The sequence below is a fragment of the Mustela nivalis genome, assembly GCF_964662115.1.
Source record: "Mustela nivalis genome assembly, chromosome: 6".
Taxonomy (NCBI): Eukaryota; Metazoa; Chordata; class Mammalia; order Carnivora; family Mustelidae; genus Mustela; species Mustela nivalis.
This window is the reverse complement of record NC_139025.1, coordinates 42476913-42503125: the sequence shown is the minus strand read 5'-3', so window position 1 is coordinate 42503125 and position 26213 is coordinate 42476913. Positions and strand designations below refer to the sequence as shown.

Sequence of the window (26213 nt, the reverse complement as noted above, 5' to 3'; positions counted from 1 at the left end):
CTATTCAGAAAAAAAATCATGATTTATCATGCTGGGAAAAATATGAGATTATTAGCAATAGCTAAATGATACATGACCATCACAGCTCATTCTACATGATGACTCAGAGTTTGCGGGTAGGGAATTCATTCTCACCCTATGTTTGTATTGCAAGCTTTAAGTATAGCAATACATTTATATTCTACCTGTACCCAAGGATCCCCAAGTACTGCCCCAAATAATAACAGATATATTGTCTGTTATATGAAGACTTGTTTTTTTCAGACATTCATGAGGAAAATAAGATTTTATTAAAAAGTCCACCATTCTATGGACTGAAGGGAAATCATGAAAAAAAATCTTCTCCATAAAGTTTCTTTTAAAATGAAACCATTAATACCTGACTTAGCAACGGCCATAGGGCCTTGCATCTAAAGCAAGGTTTCTGAACCTGGTGTCCCTAGGGAAGAGTCTGTGGCTAGGCCAAGAGTCTAAAATTCCATGAAGTTGCATATCATAATCTGTGTGTATCTGAGTTATGAGAAGAAACTTTACAGCTTTTATCAGCTTTCTGAAGGTGTCTAAAACCCCCAAAAGTTTAAGAATTCTTATCTACATATAAGAAAAAAACAGCTGAATGATCCCATGTTTAAATTTTCCCTGTCCTCTCCCACCCAGGTTATCAAAGTCCAAAAAATGAAAATTCAAAATAATCATGTTAGTAAATTTCAAAATTCTCCTTCAGCAATTTCTTTTCAGAAGAGACAAAGGACTAAAAGTACTTCAAGGTATATCATTAAATGTAGATATTAAGAGACCACATTTCTTCAGTCAACTATTATATGTGTTGCACAAAGGGGTTACTCAATAAATTCTTGTTGAATAAGCAAAACCGTACAGGGAAAAATACAACTTTATCTATAAATTATAGCATATTTTCAAATTAGCTCTTGAGAAATAAACTTGCCTGTCAAAAGGTAACTCCTGGGCAATTAGGTGCAACTTCTGAATGATGTCTGCTGCCTCCTTTATCTATTCAAAAGTAAATGAAAGCAGTAATTAAAAAAAAAAACCCTATGCATATCAAAAACATCTTTATAATTGAAAATAGCCCACAGACCCTCATTCCAACACTTTTAAAATTCACAAAAATAAAACCTTGCGAGCAACAGAAAGACATCTGGGATATCACTAATACAAAGTCAATAAAACATAATATTTGTCTCTCTGGTATTGAAATTTCGTGATTTTATAATGCCACAGTCCCTTCCTAATGAAACCTGTAGCTCAAATTTACTTGGAAAAAACTTAAGTCATTGTTTGCTAAAAGCAAGAATTTCTCTTCTGGTTTATGAACTCAAAAAAGACAAATAAGATTTATGAAAGTAATTCAGATCATATTACTGCATATATGTTACTTTAAGCTAAATGCATAAAACAATAAAAATACCTGTCATTTAATAAATACATAAATTTATAAAACTTGTTCTAAAAGCAAAGACAGAATTTAATATGAAGTCTCCTGAATGAAATATGGTACAAAAATGTGTTTACTTATTTATAAGTTGTAAAATTAAAGGGCTAAGGTCAAGGGTCTGAAGTTCTTATTAGCAAATATGTGACTGTGATTACTTACATTAATACGTAGGGTGGTTATGTAATAGTCACTTTTTCTTTAAATGTCACATAAGTACTGAGTTTTATTTCAGCACACCCTTAATAACTGATTTTATGCTCACTCTCTATTACACTAAAACACAAAAAAAAGACTTAAAAACATGAAGGAAGAGCTAAAAACATTACTATAGCTCTTTCTAAGTATCATGTGAAGTCTGGAAAGCAACAGTGGTTAACAGCAGGGTCAAAGAAAAAATATCATTGTTCTCAAACAGTGATTATAGATTTCAGTTTCACTTATCTCTTCTCTCCTAGTCAGCAAGTCACTGTCATTTTCAGTTATCACTCACTCAATCCTGCTGCACATGGGCACAGGTACTACTGCAGTATCGCTTTTCACCATGTCATTTAGTGGGACTAGCAATATCCATCCTTTTCTCCTCACCAATATCCCCTTCAGAAAAGACCTGCCTGGACCACAGCCATTTCGATGTTTCCATCAGAAATTTTTCCTATCTTTTAAGAGATGGAAGTTCCCATTATGCACTGTTTGCAAACTTTGCATAAATGCAGTGGGAATATAGTAGCAAATAACACTTAATTTTATTGAATTTCTATAGGTAATTGTTTTGGAAAAATCATTTAAAGCACTATAGTTCTTAGGGTCGTTCATCACTTAAAATGTACTACAACAGTAAGTACAGAAGTTGTCAAACCACATTGTAATCATTTGCTAAATCTCGAGTGAGGTGAGAGACCAGCCATACTAGCAAATGGTGTTGAAGATAATCAGAGTCATCAGGCGTTATCTACATGAAGCACAATAAGCTGTGATTCTAGGAAGAAAAACAGCTAACATATTTTGTAAGAACAGAGGTAAGAGGAAATATGTAATATGGACATAAAATAGGTCTTTCCTAGGGAAGAAAATTAAAGATTCTGAGAAACAAAGATTAAAAAAACAAAAATGGCTATGGAGCAGGAAGATATCTTCTCCCATTCCAATTCCTTCCACAATTATACACTTCCCTAGCTATGTGGGTGATTTTCTTTCCTTTGGGAAGATAGAAATTGAGATAGCCAGAAGGTTATCTGATAATTAACAGTCTAATACCATATATGAGTTCCTAAGTATAGTTAACTGTGATAGTACCAAGCCAAAAATAATGATTCACAGTTAGCAAACAGTAACTCAAAACTTATGGAAGACATGAGAGAAAAATAAAACAATTGGGGGGAAAAGGAACAAAATATAAGAAAAAGAGACACAGGGCACTTGGGTGGCTCAGTCAGCTGAGTGTCCAACTCCTGGTTTTGGCTCAGGTCGTGATCTCAGGCTCATAAGATTGAGCTCCACATCAGGCTCTTTGCTCTGTGCTTAGGAGTCTGCCTGAGATTCCCTCTCTCTCCTTCTGCTCCCCCTTACCCCCACAATGTGTGCACATTCTCTCTTTCTCTCAAGTCTTTAAAAAAAAAGAACACAAGATGAAAGAAAACGGAATATAGAAAAGAGTAAAGCAAAGGAGAAGAGGAATTCACTTAAAAACCGTAGGTCTATACTTAGACCTCAAAAATTATAGTTAAGTGACCAAGTGAATGAACTAGCAATTTGAAGACTTCTTCCAATTAAAACCTCAAAATTTAACAGGTAACAATAATACCAAGAACTATACAATTACCTGAGGATAATAAAAAAAATTTTTTTTAGGATTTTATTTATTTATTTGACAGACAGAGATCACAAGCAGGCAGAGAGGCAGGCAGAGAGAGCATGGGAGGCACGCTCCCTGCTGAGCAGAGAGCCCAATGCGGGGCTCGATCCCAGGACCCTGGGATCATGACCTGAGCTGAAGGCAGAGGATTTAACCCACTGAGCCACCCAGGTGCCCCAATTGAAATGTTTTTTAAAAAATGTAAAGAACCTAGCTTCAAGATGTAAAATATTACAAGTAATACAAATCAGATTAAAAATATGCATGTTCAGGCATAATTTTTCCCCTAGATTATAAATGGCTGCCTTGGCTGCATTCAGATAAACAGGACAACTCACATTGGATAAATTATCTACATTTGGTTTATAATAGCATAAATAGATTTCATAATCCTATAGGTATAATCCAAGTTATAAAATTTAAACTATATACTTTTCATGTTTAAAACATATTTATAATATGCATAAATATATACTTTTATATTATAAATACATGTTTATATTTAGTAAATATAAAATAAAACATTCCATAAACTATCCTGGAAAACAGTTCATTGTTTGAGCATGGGGAGTGTGTCTGTATATATGCATATCTACTCTTCTGCTTAAAAATCACATAAATCTAATAAAAGCTAGATATGGCCACTGTTTAACAAGTGTTTAAATATGATAATGTTCTTAATGCTAATCTTGTCAATTCAACTTTATACTATAAACGTAACTGCTCATACTAATTATTTATTTATTTTTGAATGATTTTATTTATTTATTTATTTATTTGACAGCTAGAGATCACCGGAAGGCATAGAGGCAGGCAGAGAAAAAGGAAGGAAGCAGGCTCCCTGCTGAGCAGACAGCCCGATGAGGGGCTTGATCCCAGGACTCTGAGATCACAACCTGAGCTGAAGGCAGAGGCTTTAATCCACTGAACCACCCAAGAGCCCCATACTAATTATTTAAAATACTGTCCTTTCCTTACAGGAATTTTGTAAAATATGTAACTGTTTCTTCAAGATCTCTAAAAATTATAAATTCTATAAGCCTATACAGTTCCTACTCACAAAAATGTGTTGCTTAATTCAAAGTAAACTTCAACAATACCTAACTTTTAACATTCCACAATCAAAAATATTCCATGGAGTAAACTTGGAATAATTCAGGGAGAACTATATTTATATATTAGAGGACAATGTTACCATATGCATATACTATCTATTAGAATTTTTTCATGCATTTTGATTTTTCTCCATGGGAGGAAGAAAGTCACCTAAGTATCTTCCTTTCAAGACTGTAGAACAGCCAATACTTAATACTTAGACCAGTATTAAGTGACTTGTGCTATGAAAAGGATTAATATAAACAATTCAGATTTTTCAATTCTCTTTAGTCCAAACTATACTTGAATTCTTTATAAGAGCTCTTTATTCAAGTAATAGAAATTAGAAGCTCTGCCTTCCTCATGGAGAAAGATACTTCAGCCTGTCAGACTATATCTTCACCCAATGGAATATAACTGTTAAATTACATTAATATTAAAAGTCAACTATGGAAAAGAAAAACTTATTAACACAGTTATCTCAGCATTATCAAAACACACACAATTTCATAAACAAAAATTCCATACAATCCTGCAATTAAAAATCTGAGTATACACACTTCATCAGTACTCTGCAGCAAGTGCATTAAAACATACTTCAGAACAATAAAAAGTTTTAATAAGTCAGCTACTTGGTGATTTGAAAGTAGTAACTGGAAAATAATAAATATAGTACATAATTTGGGCATTGTTATTAGTGATGCAGGTGCTTTTATCCTTCTGATAGTACTCACCTTTTCAGAATTTGTAAAAACATCAGATTTCAATTCTCCATCTAGAAACTCATTAAAGTATTTCATCAATTTCTGAGCTTCCACTGCCCGCTGTCTAGGTGTGTTTACCCCTTCCAACTGGTCTCCAAGGTGACAGACCTTGGTTGCTACATAGCTGATGTGCTCATCTAGTTCTTGGAAATGTTGAAAGGCAACCTAGGAAAAATGCGCAGAAGCATAAAATACAATCAGAGAATCCAGTTTATAAGTGAATTCATATCAAAACTAGACCATCAGTCTCATCTCTACTCTCTAACTTAGGTAACTAAAGATAACACAGAAGTTATATGTGAGCTAACTAGAACAATTTATGCCCATTAGCACTGCATGATCTGAAAACTTTTTAACAAAGTTGGACACATTTATACCTTTAACTATAAAAATAATATTTTATCATGAATATTTGTTAAGCAATAAAAGAGTATCCTATTTAACAACATTCCCAGTACAATTAAGTCCTAAACAATGATTCTGAAATCAACAAACTAGTATCAAAGGGACCAGTAATTTGAACAATTTGCTTGCTACTACACTGAGTCAAAAATGTCAGAAATAAAAGACATTAATTAAAAATAGAGCATTTAACATTTATTTCAAATATCTGAAGAAAAAATGCTAGTATTAGAAATAAGGTAAGATGATTTTGCCCAGTTTTGAAAACACAAAAGACTGTAACAATTATTCAAGTGAAGCAAAGGTAAATACTTCCTCACATATTCTTCCCCTTTTTCCAGGGTACACGGGCTGTCATGTGGTATTTGAAAGTTACATACTTAACTTGTAATGCCTTAGAATTGCCAATAACAAAACTGCTGATAATTCAGTATGGCACTTTTGTTCTGACTTTAAGTTATGAGATGAGGGAGGAAGAAACTGCAAACATTCACTAAGGACTTCCTCTGTGCCAGACACTGTTCTAAGCACATTACATGTATTTAATTATTTAATCCTTTTAACAACTTATTTTATAGATGGAAAAAACTGAGGCACAGGGAAGTTGTTTGAGATTATAACATTAGTAAGTGGCAGAGCAGACAGTCTCCAAAGCTTCTTTTTTTTTTAGTCTCCAAAGCTTCTTAAATTAACTATTAATACTATTATTATTACCAAGAGAAAACTGCATTATAAGTATTTGGAATCTTATCACTTTGACTACTTAAAAAGGCATTTTCTGTCTTACATAAATTACTGACTTTATTAAATATTTTTCCACAGCCATATATACTTAAGTGAAGGAAATCAAATAAATATAATGTGAGTGGAAATCAGTTCGCTAATTCCTAACACTAAAGAACAGACCCTGGGAGGCAGCAATGCTAAGCAGGACTCCATGAACTACATTTATAAAGGGCAATCAGGTTCTAGATAAGGCCCAAGCTGTAAAAGGGGTTCACATGATCCAGATTCAATTTGGGACTTAAGAATGGCTTGGAAAGGGACGCCTGGGTGGCTCAGTTGGTTAAGCAGCTGCCTTCGGCTAAGGTCATGATCCCAGCATCTGGAATCAAGTCCTACATCAGGCTCCTTGCTCCACAGGGAGCCTGCTTCTCCCTCTGCCACTCTGTCTGCCTGTGCTTTCTCTCTCTCTGACAAATAAATAAATAAAATCTTAAAAAAAAAAAAGAATGGCTTGGAAGTTGCTTACTTACCACAGGGCCAGGCTAGTGATTTGATTTTACTCCAAAATGGACTGAGGAAGAGTTCTGAATCCACTCTCACTGTGGCATCACAGTTCTCGTTTGAGTATATACCACATGATTTGTAGAAAACTTCCCAGATTAGGGGAAAAACTGATCCAGGCAATAGCTGTTCTGGTATTAACTTTGTTTTATGCTTAATGAGAATACAAATGACTACTTAAATATCCAAGCTAATCATGAGCCCCTAAAAATGCAGGTCTGCTAAAGTTTGCACTGTGACTGTACTGGATACCACTCCAACCTAAGAAGGATCTACCATGATCACAAACCACAGATCAACAGCAAGTCAGTGCTAAGAGTGGCTGTTAACAATTCACTGACATTTTTCCCCAGAAATGGGAACAGTTGATAGAAACCTCAACAGTTACTATTACGTGACTAGAGTTTTTAAAGAACTTAATAGTGGAAGGAAATAAAGATATTATAACCTGTGTAAACTATTCATAGCTTAACTGTTTACCTGATTGCTTTTCTGGAGCTCTTGTACCTTCTTGGCAAATTCCTTGGCTTCTTTCTGACACTGTTGCTCTAGCTTCTCTACTTTCCTTTGAATCCTTTCATCCATTATCTGTAGTTCCTGAATATGATTTACAAATTCTTCTAATAACCTAATAGAGGAAAATCAGAATATATATATCAATTCATCCATGAGTAATCTTTAGGAACTGGCCAGTTCACTTGTAATAAAGTATCAATAACCATCCCCTGAAGTAGGGATGACCATGTTAATTTTCTCAAGAACATCTTTGGGATTATCTTTATGATGAATGAAAACCTCACCCAGGAAAAAAAAAGAAAACTTCACCCAGAATCTCTTCTACTTGCCAGAATAGAAATCAATTTTATAGAAAATAGTCAAAAAGATAAAAATATATATTTAATATATATACTATAAAAATATTTATAGACTATATAAAAATAACATTGTGCATTCCAGGGAATAGTGACATATTCAACATGTTTTTATTTTAGAATATAATCAACCTTTTCTAATTTATTATTAATTGGAGAAAAAATTAAATTCTTTTAACACAATAAAACCCCTCCCCTAACACTATTTGAAGTCATTCTCTAAAATAAAAGAAATATAAAAGAAAACAACCCCTAATTCTAATGCTTTTATCATTACTGGCCACGTATTAACTAAAATCCCTTCACACAAACTTTGGAAGGAATTTCAATAGTCACCTCTATTCCAAACACAAATTTGTACCAGACTGGATCTATGGGGAAAAAACATTTTTACTTCACCTTTTGGGATCGAAAGCTTCAGGACCCCCTCTAGAGCCTCCTCCTGGGGTTCTCCACACAAGTCGTTCAATATACTCATCTGCCACAAAAGGCTCCTAGTTTACAAAATAAATGTTCTTTTAAAAAGTTCGGAGGAGATAAATTAATGCTACTTACAAAAATGAAACAGGTTCTACTATGTGAGGTCTTAAAATGGAATTAAATTTCCATTTAAACACATCAATATTATTAAAATGTACAAGGCTGTTTCATTTTTTAAAATGAATAGATTAATAAAAATTAGGATATTAAAATATTAGAATAGTATTATAATTAGTTAGAACATCCCTATGGAAAAATGAACAAAGGATACAATTTATAGAAGACATACGAGAAACATGAAATACTTGTGGCCTCACTAATCATCAAATAAAATCAAATTATCATTTTTTTTTAATGACACACATTGAAAAAGTGGTTTTTTTGGTAATTACAATATGCAACACAGGAGAGGGCAAACTGAAATTCACACACTCATGTTTTAGAAACATTGATAGGTAGAATATTTTTGAAGGACAACAGATAATGATTTAATAACATCAACAGCATTACAAATGCTTATACCCTTTAACCCAGTAATTCTACCTTTAAAATTCTAAGGGGAAAGCAGATACGAACACAACAATTTTTGCTGAATGTTCACTGAGTATTATGTATAATACCTCAAAATTGTCTTATAAATATTCAATAAGTCATTATTTAAAAATAATGACAAATTTGCAGGATGAAAAACTATCTTCCTATTAAAATCATGCTAAAAAATTAAATGCAAAAATGTTTACATATAATACTGATGAATACACATACACTTTTCTAAATTTTCTCAGAAAAAAATTGTGAAAAAAAAAAGGAGTATTCAAGTAGAAGACCCAATCAAGAAACTAAACATTCAAATGTTCACCATTAGCTGACAATAATTTTTTTAGACTAATACACACTAATTTATGTACTTTTCATACTACCTTCTTTCACACAACTGGATATCATATATTGCCTCCCATTTAGCATGTAACTTAAAACTAGTAGCATTTGCTGGTGATTCTAGTTTGAATTCTCCATTTGTTAATCATGTGTTAAAAACATATTTTCATTGATAAACATTCATTGAACAATAAAATTTCCAGTGCCAAGCACTGTTAGGCTTTGAAATAAAAAGATATATTAAAAAACTGTAACCTCAAGAAACTCACATCCTAATAGGGGAAAAATTATAAAGAATGCATCATATGTGATACATAAAAGAAAGAATGTGTGCAAACTTTAATATTAAACACTTCTAGTAAACTTTTACCTGGGCAACAGAAATGTGGTATTTATTAATTCAGCAAATTTTGCTAAGCAATTGCTATGTGCTAGGCATAGTAGTAGAATATAGATGTTAATTCAACAGACAGGGTTCCTGCAAGGCCTCATAGGAATGATCTAGGTAAGGATGCCAACAATAAACAAGTACAGACAAAACTAGTTGTAATTGTGATAAATGTAAGCAAAAGAAAAGTCCTGGATCTAAGCCTACACAACAGGAACAGATGATGGGAAGACAGTAAGGGAGAGAAGACTGGCAAGAAGTAGGCATTACATCATGCAAACTTTCAGAGGACCTAACAATTCAGCTGAGACTAGAATAAAGAAGAAAAATCAGCCAGACAATAATGGAACAAATATTTTTCCTATTAGGAAAGAGCAGATAGAACCTAACCTATTAGAGGAACTGAGAAGTAAGATAGTCTAGACCACATGGACAACATCTGGAGAAACATGAGAGATGACAATTAGGGCCAACAGATAATAAACTTGTTTTTTATCATCATCTTCATCACCACCACCACCACACTGGTATTTGAGAGAATCGTTCACCAGTCTCATGTGAGAGGAGGAATGAGAGCACGAATTTCAGTCAGGCTGACAATAATCATCATGATAAGAATATGCATTGTGCACATTCTTATTATATGAACCAACAACTTGTATGTACCAACAAGAATAACATCTCACATAAATACTTTACATGTATTACTTCATTTACTATTCTCTTCATAAGACCTGTAAAGAAGGTCCTATTTTATCCTCACTATATGATGAGGAAACTAAAATTAAGAGAGCTTAATTACTTAACCAAGGTAACACAAGCTGAGCTGAGATTTGAATCATTCTGTTCTATTGCTATGTAAAACTGAATGGCAACTATGGGAAACTACAAGTAGTTCCCTGTACCTAAAGTTAGATGGTAAGTATAACAAGTGAAGCTAAAAAGTTAAAAACTGCCACATGAAGGCATATGCACATCACTGATCATGTCTTTTAAAATTTCTACTTATATTTATAAACATTCCAATCATATGACCCACCAATAATGCATACCAGTAATTTTATCAGACAACTGATACACTGTCACATGCCTGTCTGAAGGCAGAATCCAATATCAACTTTCAAACTGGTTCATATTTTATAAGAAAACCATAAAACCTTTACGACTGTTAACATCACTAATTGCTAAAAGAAAAAAGTAAACATTGAGCAGTAAGAACACAAAACAATATAAGTAGGTATTAAAAAAACTTTAAAACTTTACATTTTACCTATAAAAGTCTCTTGTATAGCAGTCAAATAACTGAAAAATAGCTGTAATATTAATCCAGTTTCTCTCATAAGATTGCCATTATAGAGAAGCTATCTGATAGAATGGAGGCACAGAAAGTAAACAAGGTTGTTGGCTACTTTAAAAAAAAAAAGAACAGTTTATCCATGTGCTGACATGTTTGAGAATTAAGTCCTAACGATAAATTAGATCTCCCACGAAAGAAAACTTTTGGCCCTCTGAAATATAATTAACACATTTAACAAACATATGATCATTTAAATAATCAAACCTCTTCTCTGTCTACTTCATTTCTATTGAGATAAAAGTTTATGTATGTCAAAAAATTCTTTATTTACATATGTAAATTGGGAAACATTGACTCAAGATAAAGGAATTTGCTTAGAGCTACTTAGAACTTTAGAAACTGAGCTACTTCAAAACTTAAAATCTGACAAGAATATGAAATACTCCTAAATAATGTTGACAACAGCTAATTTTTAAGGGCTTATTATGTACCTAATACTTTACATACTTTAGCTCATTTAATACAAGTCTATGAGGTAGGTTTTATCAACATTGATTCATTTTATACCTATGCAACTGTGTGATACAAAAAGGTTATTTAATCCAAGGTCACACGGATTTATCTGATTTCAGAGGTCCAAATATTCACTTCTGGTAAAATCCAGAGCTTTTTCTTTAAAAGAGGCTAAATTGGGCACTTGGGTGGCTCAGTTGGTTAAGCGACTGCCTTCGCCCCAGGTCAGGATCCTTGAATCCTGGGATCGAGTCCCTCATCGGGCTCCCAGCTCCATCGGGAGTCTGCTTCTCCCTCTGACCTTCTCCCTTCTAATGCTCTCTCTCACTCTCTCACTCTCAAATAAATAAAGAAAATCTTTAAAATAAATAAATAAATAAATAAAAGAAGTTAAATTAATTTAGAAAGTAGTCACGTCTTCCAAAAGTCCACAATACTCCCATAAATAACTTTACATAATAATCATGTTCCTTTTCCTTGTCATATTTTACACATGCACATCTAAGTAAATAATTAATAATCATAGTTCTCATGGGTTATTAATTTATTATTCGGTAAGAATAAATTGCAATTTATTATGGCAATTTTCAACTTTCAAACTTCATTGAAATGTACAGTTTGTTAATTTCAATATACCAGTTTTATTAAATTATATATATGTTCAAAAATTTATACATCAGCAGCCAAATATGTGACATGGTAAAAAAAAAACAAGCAAGCATTTTTTAATATGAAATATTTTAATTTTCTCAAAATACAATATTCCTTCATTCAACAAATATTCATGGAGGGCCTAGTGCATGTTACTGACTATTCTACAAACCCAGGAAATAGCAGTAAACAAGGGAGGGGAAAAATCTCTGCCCCTATGGATGTCATGAAAGGGAGGGACAAACAAATGAACAGATAAATGATAAATAAGAACTATGAAGAAAACTAAAGAGGATACAGAGTAATGAATTAAAGTAGTTATTTGGCAGAAGTAATCAGGCAAGGGCTAAGAAAACAAATTTTGAACAAAGACCTGAACACAGCTAAGGAATAAGCTATGGAGGAAAGCAATGCTCCAAATAGAGAGAACAAACTGGACATATGAGCAATGACAAGAGGCCAGAGTGACTAGAGCAGAGAATATTGTAGATGAGATATAAAACAGGTAGTAGGAGTCCAGAGCTTATGTCAAGGTCATAGAGGATGTACTATGATATACTTCCAGCTATTTACTGAAAAAAGGGCCAAATTCCGGAAGGGAGGACTCTCCAATATGCTAACAAATATATGCAGTTATGATTCTACTACTCCTTCCCCCTAAAAGAGCTATGACCATTTACTTGAGTACTGTGCACTAGGGAAAGGGGAACACTCAAACATTTTGAGGTCTGTTGTTTAGAAGGTCCTAGGTGATTCCAATACTTGATTGACTCCAAACATCATGGACTCAAGAAAGTGAGGACTTTCAGGAACCAAGAAATAAACGGATTCTTAGCCAAGATCCAGTGGCTCCACTACTCCAACTACTGGCCATTTCCCCAGTCTGCAAACATGTAACAGTGATAGACACACTTGATGACTGATGTAACTCCCAGCTGGGTCCTTGGTCCATAGAGTAAGAGCTTTGATAGTGGGGAAGTCCAAGGTGTCTCTGAAATTGCCTCTACTTGATGTAGTAAATCAGGTGGGAGGGCAAAATTTAGTGTCACTCTTAAAGGTCTAAAACAAGGATGAGCAATTTTTTATCTTAAGGAGCCAGACAGTAAGTATTTTAGGCCTATAAGCCATACAGTTTTCTTACAACCATTAAACTCTGCAGCCATAGTACAAATGTAGCCATAGACAATGAATAAACAAAAGGGCATGGCTGTCTATCAGTAAAACTCTAAAAACAGTGTCTACCCCATGCCAACGTCTTATCTAAAGAATGCTGGAGTTACATTCCTCATAATTTTCTCACCTAATTCATTAGTCTGGGTCTTGCCAGACAAATCCTGGGAGGTGATTATCTCAAAATCAACCAGAAAGTAGCCCATTATATGTGTCATGCCAGATGTAGTATCTCCTATCCTCACGGTATATGGCTAATGATTTGGCAGATACACTATTTTCTATCCCTATTAAAAAAGAGGATCAGACATGGAACAGACAATGGTATACATTACAGCTTTGCTTCAAGACCATGTGAACTCTCCTACTTCTATTATAACATAATCTGTACCATTTGGATGTTCTGAAGAACATCTTACTGATTCATCATATGTAACTAACATCATTGGAGAGGTCTTCATAAGATATATGCACTCAAGAGACTGCTATATACTATACAAAGACGCAAGGGCACATTGAATCAGTAAAATTTTAAGGTAATCGGGGTATGCCAAGACATCTCACTTAAAGTAAAGGACAATTATTGTACCTTGTACCTTCCACCACAAGGACACACAATACCTGATAGGCCTTTCCAGGTTCTGAATGCACATGCTCTGGCACATATATCAAGTGACATAAAAGCAGGAAAGGGCTGTGCACAAGTTGGGGCCAGACAACCAACACTGCTGTCTGGGTCATACAACTTCACACACCGTATAGTATTAAAGGAATCAAGTGTTTACTAAAGGTATCAGTTTTGGGAAACAATGCCAAGTGGAGTTGTGGCAAGCCGCAGTAGGATAATCACAATACAGATATCTGGATAATAAAGCAAGACCGTGTCATCTATAGCAGAGAATTATAGACCTTTTAAGAAATAACTCCTGATGTGCCACTGGACCCTGGCAGAGATAGCACACCTAACCACACGGCATGAAGTGAACATGTATCCAGAACTTTACAGCATCAGTTGGGTTCTAATAGACTCATGAAGTTATTATGTCAAGTGGACTGAGGAACTCGTCATCTTAAGATGGATGGAGTAAACCCAGAATCAGATATGAATAAAACCAGAAAGCAAACTGCATAAGCATAAAGTCCAAACTCCCATGATCTCTACCATTATTGCACTAGCATTCCTCCTTCAATTAACATATATAGCCTTATGGGGGATCTCTTACAACCAGGTGATGGAGAAGGAAAAAGCCTGTGCTTGGTTTTGGAGAGTTGGCTAGGCATGCAGGTATCAACTAAAAATGGACAGCAGCTGCAATTAAAACCTCACTCAGGTGGCCTTGAAATTCAGCAGCAAGAAAAAAAAAATCCTCTGAACAGGCAAAGTGTTGCAAAATATACCTGCTCATCAGATTAGGTGGACAGAGAATGGACCTTAGGTTAGCATATATGGAGTCAAAGACAATGGCAAAGGGACTGGCTATGAGAGGGGAAAATTAGAAGACTGAGGATGGAGGAATCTGGGATAGAGGCATGTGGATGGATACATGTAAGTGAGCACAGAGTGTGAAGATCTCTGTAACACCAGCCATCTACCATAGAAGAAGAATCAAACAATCAGGTAGACAAAATGACTCTATCAGTTGACATCAGTCTGCCTTTGCCTAGCATCAGCACCCTGGGGACATGAACAGAGGGGACATGAACAGAGACAACACAGGCCCAAGAGCATGAGGTCCTACTTACTAAAGCTGATCCAGCTATCATCAAAGTTCAATATCAAGCCTAACAGTAACAAAAACCAACTTTAAGCCCCTGAAAGAGCCACATCCTTCAAGCAAACTAATCAACCACGTAGTAGCATGTTGATTACATTAGTTCCTTTCCAGTCTAGATAAGTAATTCATTCTGACAGGAATAGAAACATTTGAGTTGGTTATGCCTCTCCTCAGAGGGAATATTGTTTCTGTGGCACTGGATCCCACATACCACATCACCTCAAAGGACCCACTTTACAGCAAAGGAGGTGACCATGGATCCAATGGTCATATCATAGACCACACCACCCAGAAGCTACTAGTCTGACAGGGCACTGGAACAGCCTGCTAAAGGCACAGCTGAAGTTCAGAGACAATAACTATAAAGATGGAGCACTATTCTCCAAAAGGCAGTATATATTCTGAATTTAAAACCTTTATATCATGCTGTGTTCCCACAGGAAAAACATAAGTCTGAGAACAATGCACAAAAGCAGAAGTGGTCCTGCTTATAATGACTCTCAATTTGTGCTTTCTAGTCCTACAATTTTGGGGTCTAGAGAGAGGTCTGATCTCCAAAGGCAAAGATCTCTTCACCTGGGAATAAAATAAAAGTCCCATTAAACAATAACTATGAGTGCTGCCTGGGCACTTCAGCTGCTTACATCCAGTGGATAAAGGCAAGAAGAGGAATGACTATCTTTGGCAGAGGCAACTGATTCTAATCAGGAGGTAGGGCTGCTATTACATCATAGGTGCAGGAACAATATTTGTGACACACAGATCTCTTCATGGAGATCTCTTGGTACTCTTTTGACCAATTCTGAAAGTACACAAACAAGCACAGCAACCCTGGCCTAAGAAGGGCATGGTAACCAGTAAAGCCACCAAGATTAGCAGAGGCATTTAGCTGAAGGTAAGGGAGTATTAGAATGGAGACTAGAGAAGGGAAACAGAGACTAGAGAAATGAGTATCAGTTGTAACCTGAAACCCGCCACAATAGTGGGAGCCATAGTTCACCCCACTAACCTCCTAATTTTCCCCCCAATTGGAACGTGAGAGGAGCTGCTTCCCAAGTGTATAGGAAAAGGTGGAGTCTAGTGGCACAGGAGTGGTTTGTGGTAGACATAGTGATATGTCATCCAGATCTCCCTTCAAGAAAGGTCTTGTTCTAGCAGCTAGCAGTGTGGTGCTATCAGCAGAGAACTTTCAGCCGGCAGTATTTTCAGAGATCACTTCAGTGGCAGAGAACCAATTGACTCAATGTCATACTTTTCCCAGTGTGATCTAGCAATACCTAAGATAGGGATTTTTTTATAAAGGCCCGACCACTTTGGTTCAAAGCAGGACAACGCTGACAGTTCATTTTTGTTCCAGAACCCCCCACTGGGGCCAATAACACCGTCACGCGGCCAACACCATAGCTCTCTCTCTCTCTCTCTTTTTTTTTTTTAAGATTTTATTTATTTATTTGACAGACAGAGATCACAAGTAGGCAGAGAGGCAGACAGAGAGAGAGGAGGAAGCAGGCTCCCTGCTGAGCAAAGAGCCCGATGCGGGGCTCGATCCCAGGACCCGGGGATCATGACCTGAGCAGAAGGCAGAGGCCTCAAACCACTGAGCCACCCAGGTGCCCACCATAGCTCTCTTTATCCACAGGCCCAATCCTGCATCCTAACCTTGTCCCTTCACAGATATTCATTCCAAAAGTTCCTCCTAGTAAATATTCTGCACACTAAACTCTGTCTCAAAGTCTGCTTTTCAGAGAACTCAACCTGCAATACTGTGGTAGTTGAGAGATAATGGTAATAGTTCAGATGAAAGTGACAATGGTGAAGATACTAAGGAATGATCGGGTTCATGACATTTTAAAGGATGTATTCATACAAACTGCTGGATTAGATATGGGGAGAAATTTAAAAAGGAAATTATGATTACTCATGGAGGATTGCAGCCTGAACAACTAACTGTGTGAATAGTGGGTGGTGTCATTTACCAAGACTGGGAAAAGATGGAAAGAGGGAGTGAGGAAACAACTTATGCTTTGCATATGATCTGTTGTGGACATCTATTTGATATACAGTAAGAGAAAATGCAGAGCACATAATGAGAAAAATAAGTTTGTATTACAGGGAAGAACTAGAGCTAGATATAATTCTAGAGTTATTTAAAATCTCAGAACTAGGGTGCCTGGGTGGCTCAGTGGGTTAAGCCGCTGCCTTCAGCTCAGGTCATGATCTCAGGGTCCTGGGATCGAGTCCCGCATCGGGCTCTCTGCTCAGCAGGGAGCCTGCTTCCTCCTCTCTCTCTCTCTGCCTGTCTCTCTGCCTACTTGTGATCTCTCTCTGTCAAATTAAAAAAAAAAAAAAAATCTTTAAAAAAAAATAAAAATAAAAAAAAAAATCTCAGAACTAGATGACATCTAGGAAAGAAAAGAACATGTCAACAACATTCAAATAGATGGAGGAAAAGGATCCAACAAAAGAGACAAAAGCAGGAAGGATCAGTAGAGGGAGGAGGAAAAATCAGAAGAGAACAGTGACCTGGAAGTAAAGTACAGGTTTTACCCTCAAAGACAATTGAATTATCACAAGAGTTTAAGATAAATCAGCTACAGCTCTCAATGGAATGCAAGTTCCAAAAAAACAAAAAGCAAAACAAAACAAAATGCTTTCTGCTTATAAAACCAAATAAATCCCAGGAACTTGCTCTCTAACATGTAACCTTGCTGCAAAGGCATTTACAATAAGAAAGATAGCCAAACTAACAGATTTTAAGACTTCCAAATGACCAACTCACCCCAAAGTATTCTCAAAGACACCTGTCAACAATTCCCCCCAAAAAATCTTTTAGAATTTCACAAACCTAAGTTACATCCTTACCTTCTACTTTACTACAGTAATTAAAAGCAAAAATTGTCCCCCAAAAAACAAAAACCTCAGAAGTATGCACCACAGACTAAAACACTACCATATTAAGTTCAACTTTACATACTTGATTATTGTGTCAGTCTGTTAAACTGATTTTGTATTTTTTACAACTGCTACCAGTTGTAAGGAAACCATGGAGTTTGTGGTCACTTCTACTAAAAATTAAGAAATCATGCTCTTGGAGAGAAACATAAATCCCTAATTTAACATTGTTTCTTTGATAAAACTAAACTTCTATGTTTTCTTAAAGTATCTTTCCCAAAAATAGATTGAATGCAATGTGTTACAACCACCCACAAACTAAAAATAAACTGTAATATTTTCCCCTAGCCTAGATGAAAAAAAAATAAGGCTCAGAGGATTTCATAAGGAAGTATTTCGTGGTCCTATTAAAGCACTAACCCATGGGTTCACAAGTACTACCTATAAAGTATTTTTATTACATTTATTGTGCATACCACTGCCAAATTAATCTTTAAAACACTGCTTTCTTTTAGTCAGAAACTTCCTATGCAATTCCTAAGCTACTAAGCTCACACTCTTACATCCACCTTTAAGGTTCTTATCTTACACTTCCTATCCAACTTCTTTTACCTCCAAAATGAACAGCCATATTACCATCAGCCTAGTCCAGTCTTCTCTTCACATCTATGCTACCTCTGCCTCTTTACCTGTGGCCAGGTAACTCATCCCACGAGGATATTCTTTCTCTTCCAAAAATCTAAACACCTTTTTATATTTACTCAAAGCCCAGCTCAATTCCTATTTCCTCCTTGAAGAGCTCCATCCCTACATGACCTTCCCTGATTTTTTCATTTAAACCCCTAACAACGCTTAAAAATTCAAATCTCAACACAGAACAATACTGACACTTGTATCATTTATTGTTTTATAATAACTTTTATAAGTTTTACTCTTCTCCTCACTTAAATTGAAACCAAGCATAGCATCTGTCATACATTTCGCTTGCTTCCAACTGGGGTCAAGAGAATAATACTGAGCACCACAGATGCACAGTAAGTCAAAACACTTGCTAAATTGGGGCCATGGCCAAATCTCCTGCAAAGGATCTTGAAAAATCAAGCCTTGTTCCACATATCCAAAACCACAAAGGCAGTACTACCAATCCACACTCCAAAAATAAATAACAGGCATTCCCAATTTTGGAAAACTCAAAATTTCAATAAAAACCAAATATGAACCTTATGCAATTCTGGCACTGGAACTAAATTTTACTACATTTAGTCTCTCCTTTTTAACCTCATTTGATTTGTTTTTCAAGAGACTGTGTTTTATGGGGGATTAATAGATAAAGTACATTTAGTAAGTATTGTTTTTTTTCTTTAAAGCACTATAAACCCTTTATTTTGTGCCAGTCTGGTGAAGTAGAAAGGTAGGAAGATAAAGCACATTAAGACACTTAAATGGGGGGCGCCTGGGTGGCTCAGTGGGTTAAACCGCTGCCTTCGGCTCAGGTCATGATCTCAGGGTCCTGGGATCGAGTCCCGCATCGGGCTCTCTGCTCAGCAGGGAGCCTGCTTCCTCCTCTCTCTCTCTCTGCCTGCCTCTCTACCTACTTGTGATCTCTCTCTGTCAAATAAATAAATAAAATCTTAAAAAAAAAAAAAAAAAAGACACTTAAATGGCAACTAAGGCAAACTCTGCCAAAGTAAGTTTGAAAATTATCGGCAACACTATAAGATGAATAATTTTACTTATTTTTTTTAAGATTTTATTTATTTATTTGAGAGACAGTGTACACTTGAGAGAGAAAAGAAGAGCACAAAGTTGAGTGAGGGGCAGAGGGAGAAGCAGTCTCTCCACTGAGCAGGGGTCCCAAAGTGGGGCTCCATCCCAGGACTCTGGGATCATGACCTGAGCTGAAGGCAGAAGTTTAACTGAATGAGCCACCCAGGTGCCCCACTTTTCTAAAGTCAATTTTAACATTCCAACTTGAAGGGCATGCTAGCTCTTTAAACTATGATAAAATTAGCCAATTAATCACATTAGAATTATTTTGAAGATGACTAACTGGTGGTACTTAAGAATTTTATGAAATATTTTAGATTCTGTTATGCAAAATCTCTCTTCAGAATAGAATGTATCTCACTTCTGAGAGTAAAGTAATATCTGATTTCTATGCCCCAAAGAGAAAGGTAACAGAATGTTATAGTATTTTTTTTTATACCAGTCTCAAAAGAACCACAGAATAGGGTTAAAAATTGCAAAACTAGGGGTGCCTGGGTGGCTCAGTGGGTTAAAGCCTCTGCCTTTGGCTCAGGTCATGATCTCAGGTCCTGGGATCGAGCCCCACGTCAGGCTCTCTGCTCATTGGGGAGCCTGCTTCCCCCTTTCTCTGCCTGCCTCTCTGCCTGCTTGTGATCTGTTTCTCTCTCTCTCTCTCTCTCTCTCTCTGTTAAAGAAATAAATAAAATCTTAAAAAAAAAAAAATTGCAAAGCTAGAGGGGTGCCGGGGTGGCTCAGAAGGATAAGTGTCTGATTCTTTGGTTTCAGCTCAGGTCTTGGGATCTCAGGGTCTTGGGATCAAGCCCCACGCTGGGCTCTGTGCTTAGCGTGGGGTTGGCTTGTTCCTCTCTGCTCCACTCCCATTTGTTCTCTCTCTCTCTCTAAATATCTCTAAAATAAAGAAATAACATTAAAAAAAAATGTTTAAAGCTAGAATGGTCATTAAATATCATCTTACTCTAGACCCTTCATCTCATTTTTATATATAAGTAACTAAAGCAATGAAATTTAAATCTTGTCAAGGTATTAAACCAGTATTCAAATCAGGTATTTTTCCACTCTATTATGGTGTCTTTTAAAATTATATAAACACCATGAAAATTATCACTTAAAGTATCTAACAAATCTTACATTAGCATTTCAAATCAAATATATTTACAAATTTACACATTAAATATATTTACACACACTTAACAAATGCCTCTGGGATCAAATTAAGCAAATAGATCCAAGGACTCGCTCACTTAAAAAAAAAACTTTTTACAGATTTATTCATTTTAGAGAGCTAAAGTGGAGGGGGGGGGGCAAAGGGAGAGGGAGAGCAAGAATCCCAAGCAGACTCCCTGCTGAGCGCAGAGCCCGCCAACCCAAGCTGAAATTAAGATGTGGACGCTCAATAATCGTGAGCCACCCAGATGCCCTGGAATCATTTATTTTTTTGATTCATTACATCCCTAGAAAGCTAAGATGTCTACATATGATAAAGTTAACTACATTCTGTTACTACTTTTTTTATATTTCAATTCCAAGGAAAGAAAATAGCATCAGAAAAGTTAGCATACATTTTTAAAATATCTTATATATATAAATTTTTAAATATTTATTTATTTATTTATTTGACAGACAGAGATCACAAGTAGGCAGAGAGGCAGGCGGAGAGACAGGAGGAAGCAGGCTCCTTGCTGAGCAGAGAGCTCGATGCGGGGCTCGATCCCAGGACCCTGAGATCATGACCTGAGCTGAAAGTAGAGGCTTTAACCCACTGAGCCACCAAGGCGCCCCTATAAAAATTTTTAAACTGTGTATCACTCAACTCCTGAGCACAACAGGGGCTCAATATTTTACACTAATTACACACACACAGTCAACAAATGATCCTCAACTTAAAGACATTCATTGCAGAAGTTCACCACCTGGTTGGTTTGATTAGAGAATTCAGACTACAAAATACTCAAATGTAAACCCACTACTCTTTAAGCATCTGCCTCTACCTCCACCACTCTAAGGAGAGTGATAGAGGTCTACTAAATCTTGGTGTAGATAAGGAGTTGATCAGCCCTGTTCTAATCATTTACTGCTACATAATAACCACTGCAATAAATGAATGGCTTAAAATAAGAATGATGATGACTTTGTTCACAAATCTGCTATTTAGGTAGGACTCAACAGAGAAATCTCATCTGTTTCATGTCACATCTGCTGAGGCAGTTCAACTTGGGGCTAGAAGACCTACTCTCAAGTTAACAAGTTGATGTTGATCGTAGTCTGGGAGTTCAGTCAACCAAAAGCCTGGATTCTCCCAATGGGCTATGTAGTGTAGTTGCTAGATTCTAAGGGGGGAATCTAAAGAAGGTCAAGCACATCGACTTTCATGATCTAACCTTGGAAATCACATAAGCAACACTTCTGATACAGTTATAGACCTGCCTAGATTCAAGAAGGGAGCACGGGCCCTACCCCTCCGTGGGCACAGCATCAACATCCCATTATAGGATAATTAAGATCTGCAGCCATCCTGAAAAACACAACCTTCCACAGCATCTTTCTGTTATTCTCTCCTACTGTTATCTCCTCCCTCTAGGATTATTTCCTATTAGTCTTCTTTGAAGATTTTTTTCTCCCTGACTATTCTCAATCTAGTCCTCTTCCCAACCCACTTACCAATAATAATTTTAAAAAGCTATACTCTTCTATGGCATTCTGCTAAGCCATTTAAATTTATCAACTCATTTAATCTTGCAAATAAACCTCTAAGGTAGGTACTGTTACTATCCCCATTTTATAGAGAAGAAAAAGGTATGAAAAGATTAGGTAACTTGTCAAAGATCACAAAATAGTAATAGACAAAGCTGAGAGATGTCATCCATTCCTAAGTCTATCTAACTGCCACCCATAAAGAGTAACAACTCCCATGATAATTTGTATCTCTAGCTGTAGTTTTCTTCTGAGTTACTAATTCATATTTCCCACTGCCCTCTGGACTTCTCCACCAGAATATCTTACTAAAAATTTAAAATGTAGTTTTTTTAAAAAAATAAATACATTATTCCTTCCCCCTGAAAGGTTCCTTCCTGTTTTCTCTGTCACAGTTACTTCCCAACTTCAAAAATTTGGAATTAACTCCTCAGTAACCAAAATTTTTTGATTCTTCTTCAAAATGTCATTCCACATTTGTTATCTTCTCTGTCCCCACTGAATTTCACCTGCCTGAATTAATCAATCAATAGATAATTCTGGACTACCTACCAAGACAAGAACTATGCCAGGTTGGGTACACCCTCTATTTTCCCAACTATCAATCTTTTCCCCCACTGAAAGCCATTCTTCACAGTAACATTAAAATCATCTGCCTCTCCACTCCTCTCTCCCCACTCAAAAAGTCGTATCAGCTTCCATAAGCGTAGCCTGTAAGGAGGCCTTCTCGAAGATTCCACCAAACTGCCTCTGTGGTCTTAGTGCCTTGCTATGGGCCACCACTCCACATGCCTAAAACATGCATACTCAGACCCTATCTTTCCTAAACACACCACACCTTAAAAATCAGTCACTTCTGTCTCTGCCTTGGAATGCCCTTCTGCTTGAAAAGTCTCTACTCACCTATCAACACCCAATTTATATGTCATTACTTTATGAAACCTTTCCTAATTATCCCAGGAAGAGATTCTGTACTTGTACAACAGTCTTATCTATTAATGTGTTTCCCTGTGATATCATAAAATAATAAGAAATGTATACTTTATTTTAAAAAATACATATTTTAGTCTTTGTACTCAACTCCAAAGGCCTTTGTTTTTTCCTAAGTGATAAATGTGCTAGGAACATCTTTTGTTCTAATATTTGATCTTTGACCCTGGTTCCTGACACAGAGCTCCTAAAACCCTTGTAATTTCCTAAGTGATGTAGTTGATAGTACTGTCTTACATGGAACTCCTAAATCTTGTAATTTCCTGAGTGACAGAAGTGTCTTTTGTTCTACTGAAGCAATAGGGCTCCTGGATGGAGGCTGGTCACCAGAAAGATCAAACATGATTAGAAGCCCCTCTACTCCTGAGTTAACTAAGTTAATAACTGGTAATTCCTATGTGATGAAGCCTCCATAAAAATCCCTAAAGTATGGGGTTCAGAGAGTTTCTAGGCTGCTGAATACATCAAGGTACTGGGAGGGTGGTACACCCAGGGAGCGCTTGAAAGTGCTACACTCTTTCCCCCATCCTTGCCCTAGGCATCTCTTCCATCTGGTTGTTCCTGAGTCATATCCCTTTAAAATAAACTAGTAATCTAGTTAGTAAACCATTTTCCTGAGTTCTGTGAGCTGTTTCAGCAAATTATCGAACCTGAAGAGGGAGTCTTGAGAACTCCAATTTATAGCTAACTGTCAGAAGCACAGGTGACAACTTGGACTGCAACGGGTATCTAAAATGGGGACATACTTATGGTACTGAGCCCTTAACTTCTGGGTTCTGAGGTAACTCCCAGTAGACCGTGTCAGAACTGAAATGAATTACAGAACACCCAGCGTCTGCTGGAAAACAGAAATGTTGTAGGTGAAATCCCCATATATCTGGTGTCAGAGTAAGGAGACTAGCCTTGGTGTTGACAGGACAGAGTTCTTTTCCTTTCACTCCCCCAACTAGGTTTTTAACTTAAACCATGTTTTAACTCCAGTACTTGAGATGACTTCTGCCCTAGTACTCAATAAATGTTTGCTGAATGAACACATTTTCTCAAATACATGATAATTAATTAATTAGTAGCCAGGTTCCACAATTATCTAACAGCTAATATGGCTAAAACAAGTAGCATTTCAGCAACCAGAAGGTAAAGGGGGCAGTCTTTACTTATATATCTCATGTTTGTTAATATATATTTACCTAGTTAATTGAACTAGAGAGATCTTTTTTCAGTAACTGTGTTTAAATATTTTAACTTAGTTTGAAAACTCAAGAAACAAATGTATCTCTGTGCAAAAATGTGTTCTTGGTATTTAAATTCTAATCTGGAGGTCAAACAACCATTGTTACCATGTTCAAAATACCTGACCTCAAATAAAATTATCAAGGCGCCTATACTTAACAAGAAAGAAAACACTTAAATTCCAAATCCTGGCATTTAGGATCTCGATCTCTACAGTTAAACCCCCAATTTACCTTACATGCAATTCCTCTTCTTTATGCATGCTATACTACAGCCAAAGTAGAACTCTTCCCTTGCCTCAAGGATCTACACTTACTTCCCTTTTTTGTCTTGGATTTTATTGTCTGCTTTATTAAAAAGTCCTTCCACCCAGCTGTACAAACTCAAATCTAGCAGATCCTTACTGTATCACTCAAATACCACTTCCTAATCCTTTCCACTTCTGGAGGTAATCTTCCCATTCTCTCAATTCCTATAACACTTTATCTTTAACACCATTTATAAATTTATTTCCAATGTAAACCGTTATATATCTTCATTCTCTCTCCATATTTAATAATAAGGGCAGGTTCTATATGTAACTCAACATTGTCCAAAGTACATTTCATGGAATTCACAAAATTAACAAGCAGTAGAAAATATAACCGTCTCATGGTCAACTAGTTTGGGAAATAAACTTCTCAGAACCTTTAATATACTAAGGTATGATGTAACTCTCTCAGAAAGCAAGGTATGCCCATTTCCAAAACTTACTTGGTCTCTAAAGCATTTTCGATTTTTTGCAGCTCATTCCATAGTATTACTATTTCTAAGGCATGCCTTTGATATATGTGCTGCCTAAGCAAGCACTCTATGGCATGCTTTTGAGACATGCAGCTTCATTAATCTTGGCACCTTATCTTGAACTTAATAGGTATTCAACAAATATTTGTTGAATGAATGGGTAATAGATCCTGGTTAACAATGGACTCTACCATAAAGGCAGCCTGCCCAAAAAGAAGACTCCAGGAATGACAGAAGAGAAAAACAGCAAATGAGAGGGAAGTACAATGTCCTCAATTGTGCAGTAAGAAAAGAAAGAAATACTTATAACAACAGAAGAATTCACTACCCCAGCCACTTTTTTTATATGCAGGGAACATAATCTAAACCACATGGGAAAGCCTGTTTACAATGTCCACCCTGAAGGAATAATTTAGCTCACTGGAGATAGAATCTTTCAGAAAATTTGTCAACAAGGGTTGAAACTATGAAGGTATTCTTGCCAATTTCTAGAATATACACTATTAAAGTAACTGAATCATCTATAACTTTAGCATTTCTGCCAACTGAAGAAATATCCTGGAGTTTGATTTCGTCATACGAGGGTGCTTACGTTATAAAAGGAAGTCTCACAGGACCAACACTAAGATTTTAAAAGAAGTAGAGTTAACACTTAAAAAACTTCATGGATTCAAAGCATAATTTTGTATTGATGTAACCTCTTTTTCAATGTGGAAATGAAAGGAGAATTCAACTTAATCATGCATTAAAACCAGGATGCATAAAAACAAAATATCCTGACTACATCCTGAACTGTTTCCTACAGCTCTCCAGCTGTGACTAAGAAATGGAAGGGAAAAAGACACTCCCTGACATGTCCTACAATCTAGATCCTGCGGCAGTAGCAACAGGAAATAGCAGCAATGACTGAGGTTTGTTTTTTATTTTCCTCCTCACTCTAACGCAAAGACCAACTTTTCACGTAGGGAGGAAAGCTTAC

At 36.2% G+C, this 26213-nt stretch overlaps 1 protein-coding gene across 1 annotated transcript in view; it reads right to left on the bottom strand.

Annotated features, from left to right (window-relative positions):
- The window catches only part of EXOC5 (exocyst complex component 5), a 63383-nt gene that overhangs the window by 34783 nt on the left and 2387 nt on the right, over positions 1-26213 (bottom strand). Inside the window, exons 2-5 of the mRNA XM_082735077.1 lie at positions 8128-8222; positions 7337-7484; positions 5138-5332; positions 947-1011 (exon numbers count right to left, since the gene is read on the bottom strand). Coding sequence (XP_082591203.1) covers positions 947-1011; positions 5138-5332; positions 7337-7484; positions 8128-8222 — 503 coding nt within the window. The remainder of the gene's footprint in view (positions 1-946; positions 1012-5137; positions 5333-7336; positions 7485-8127; positions 8223-26213) is intronic.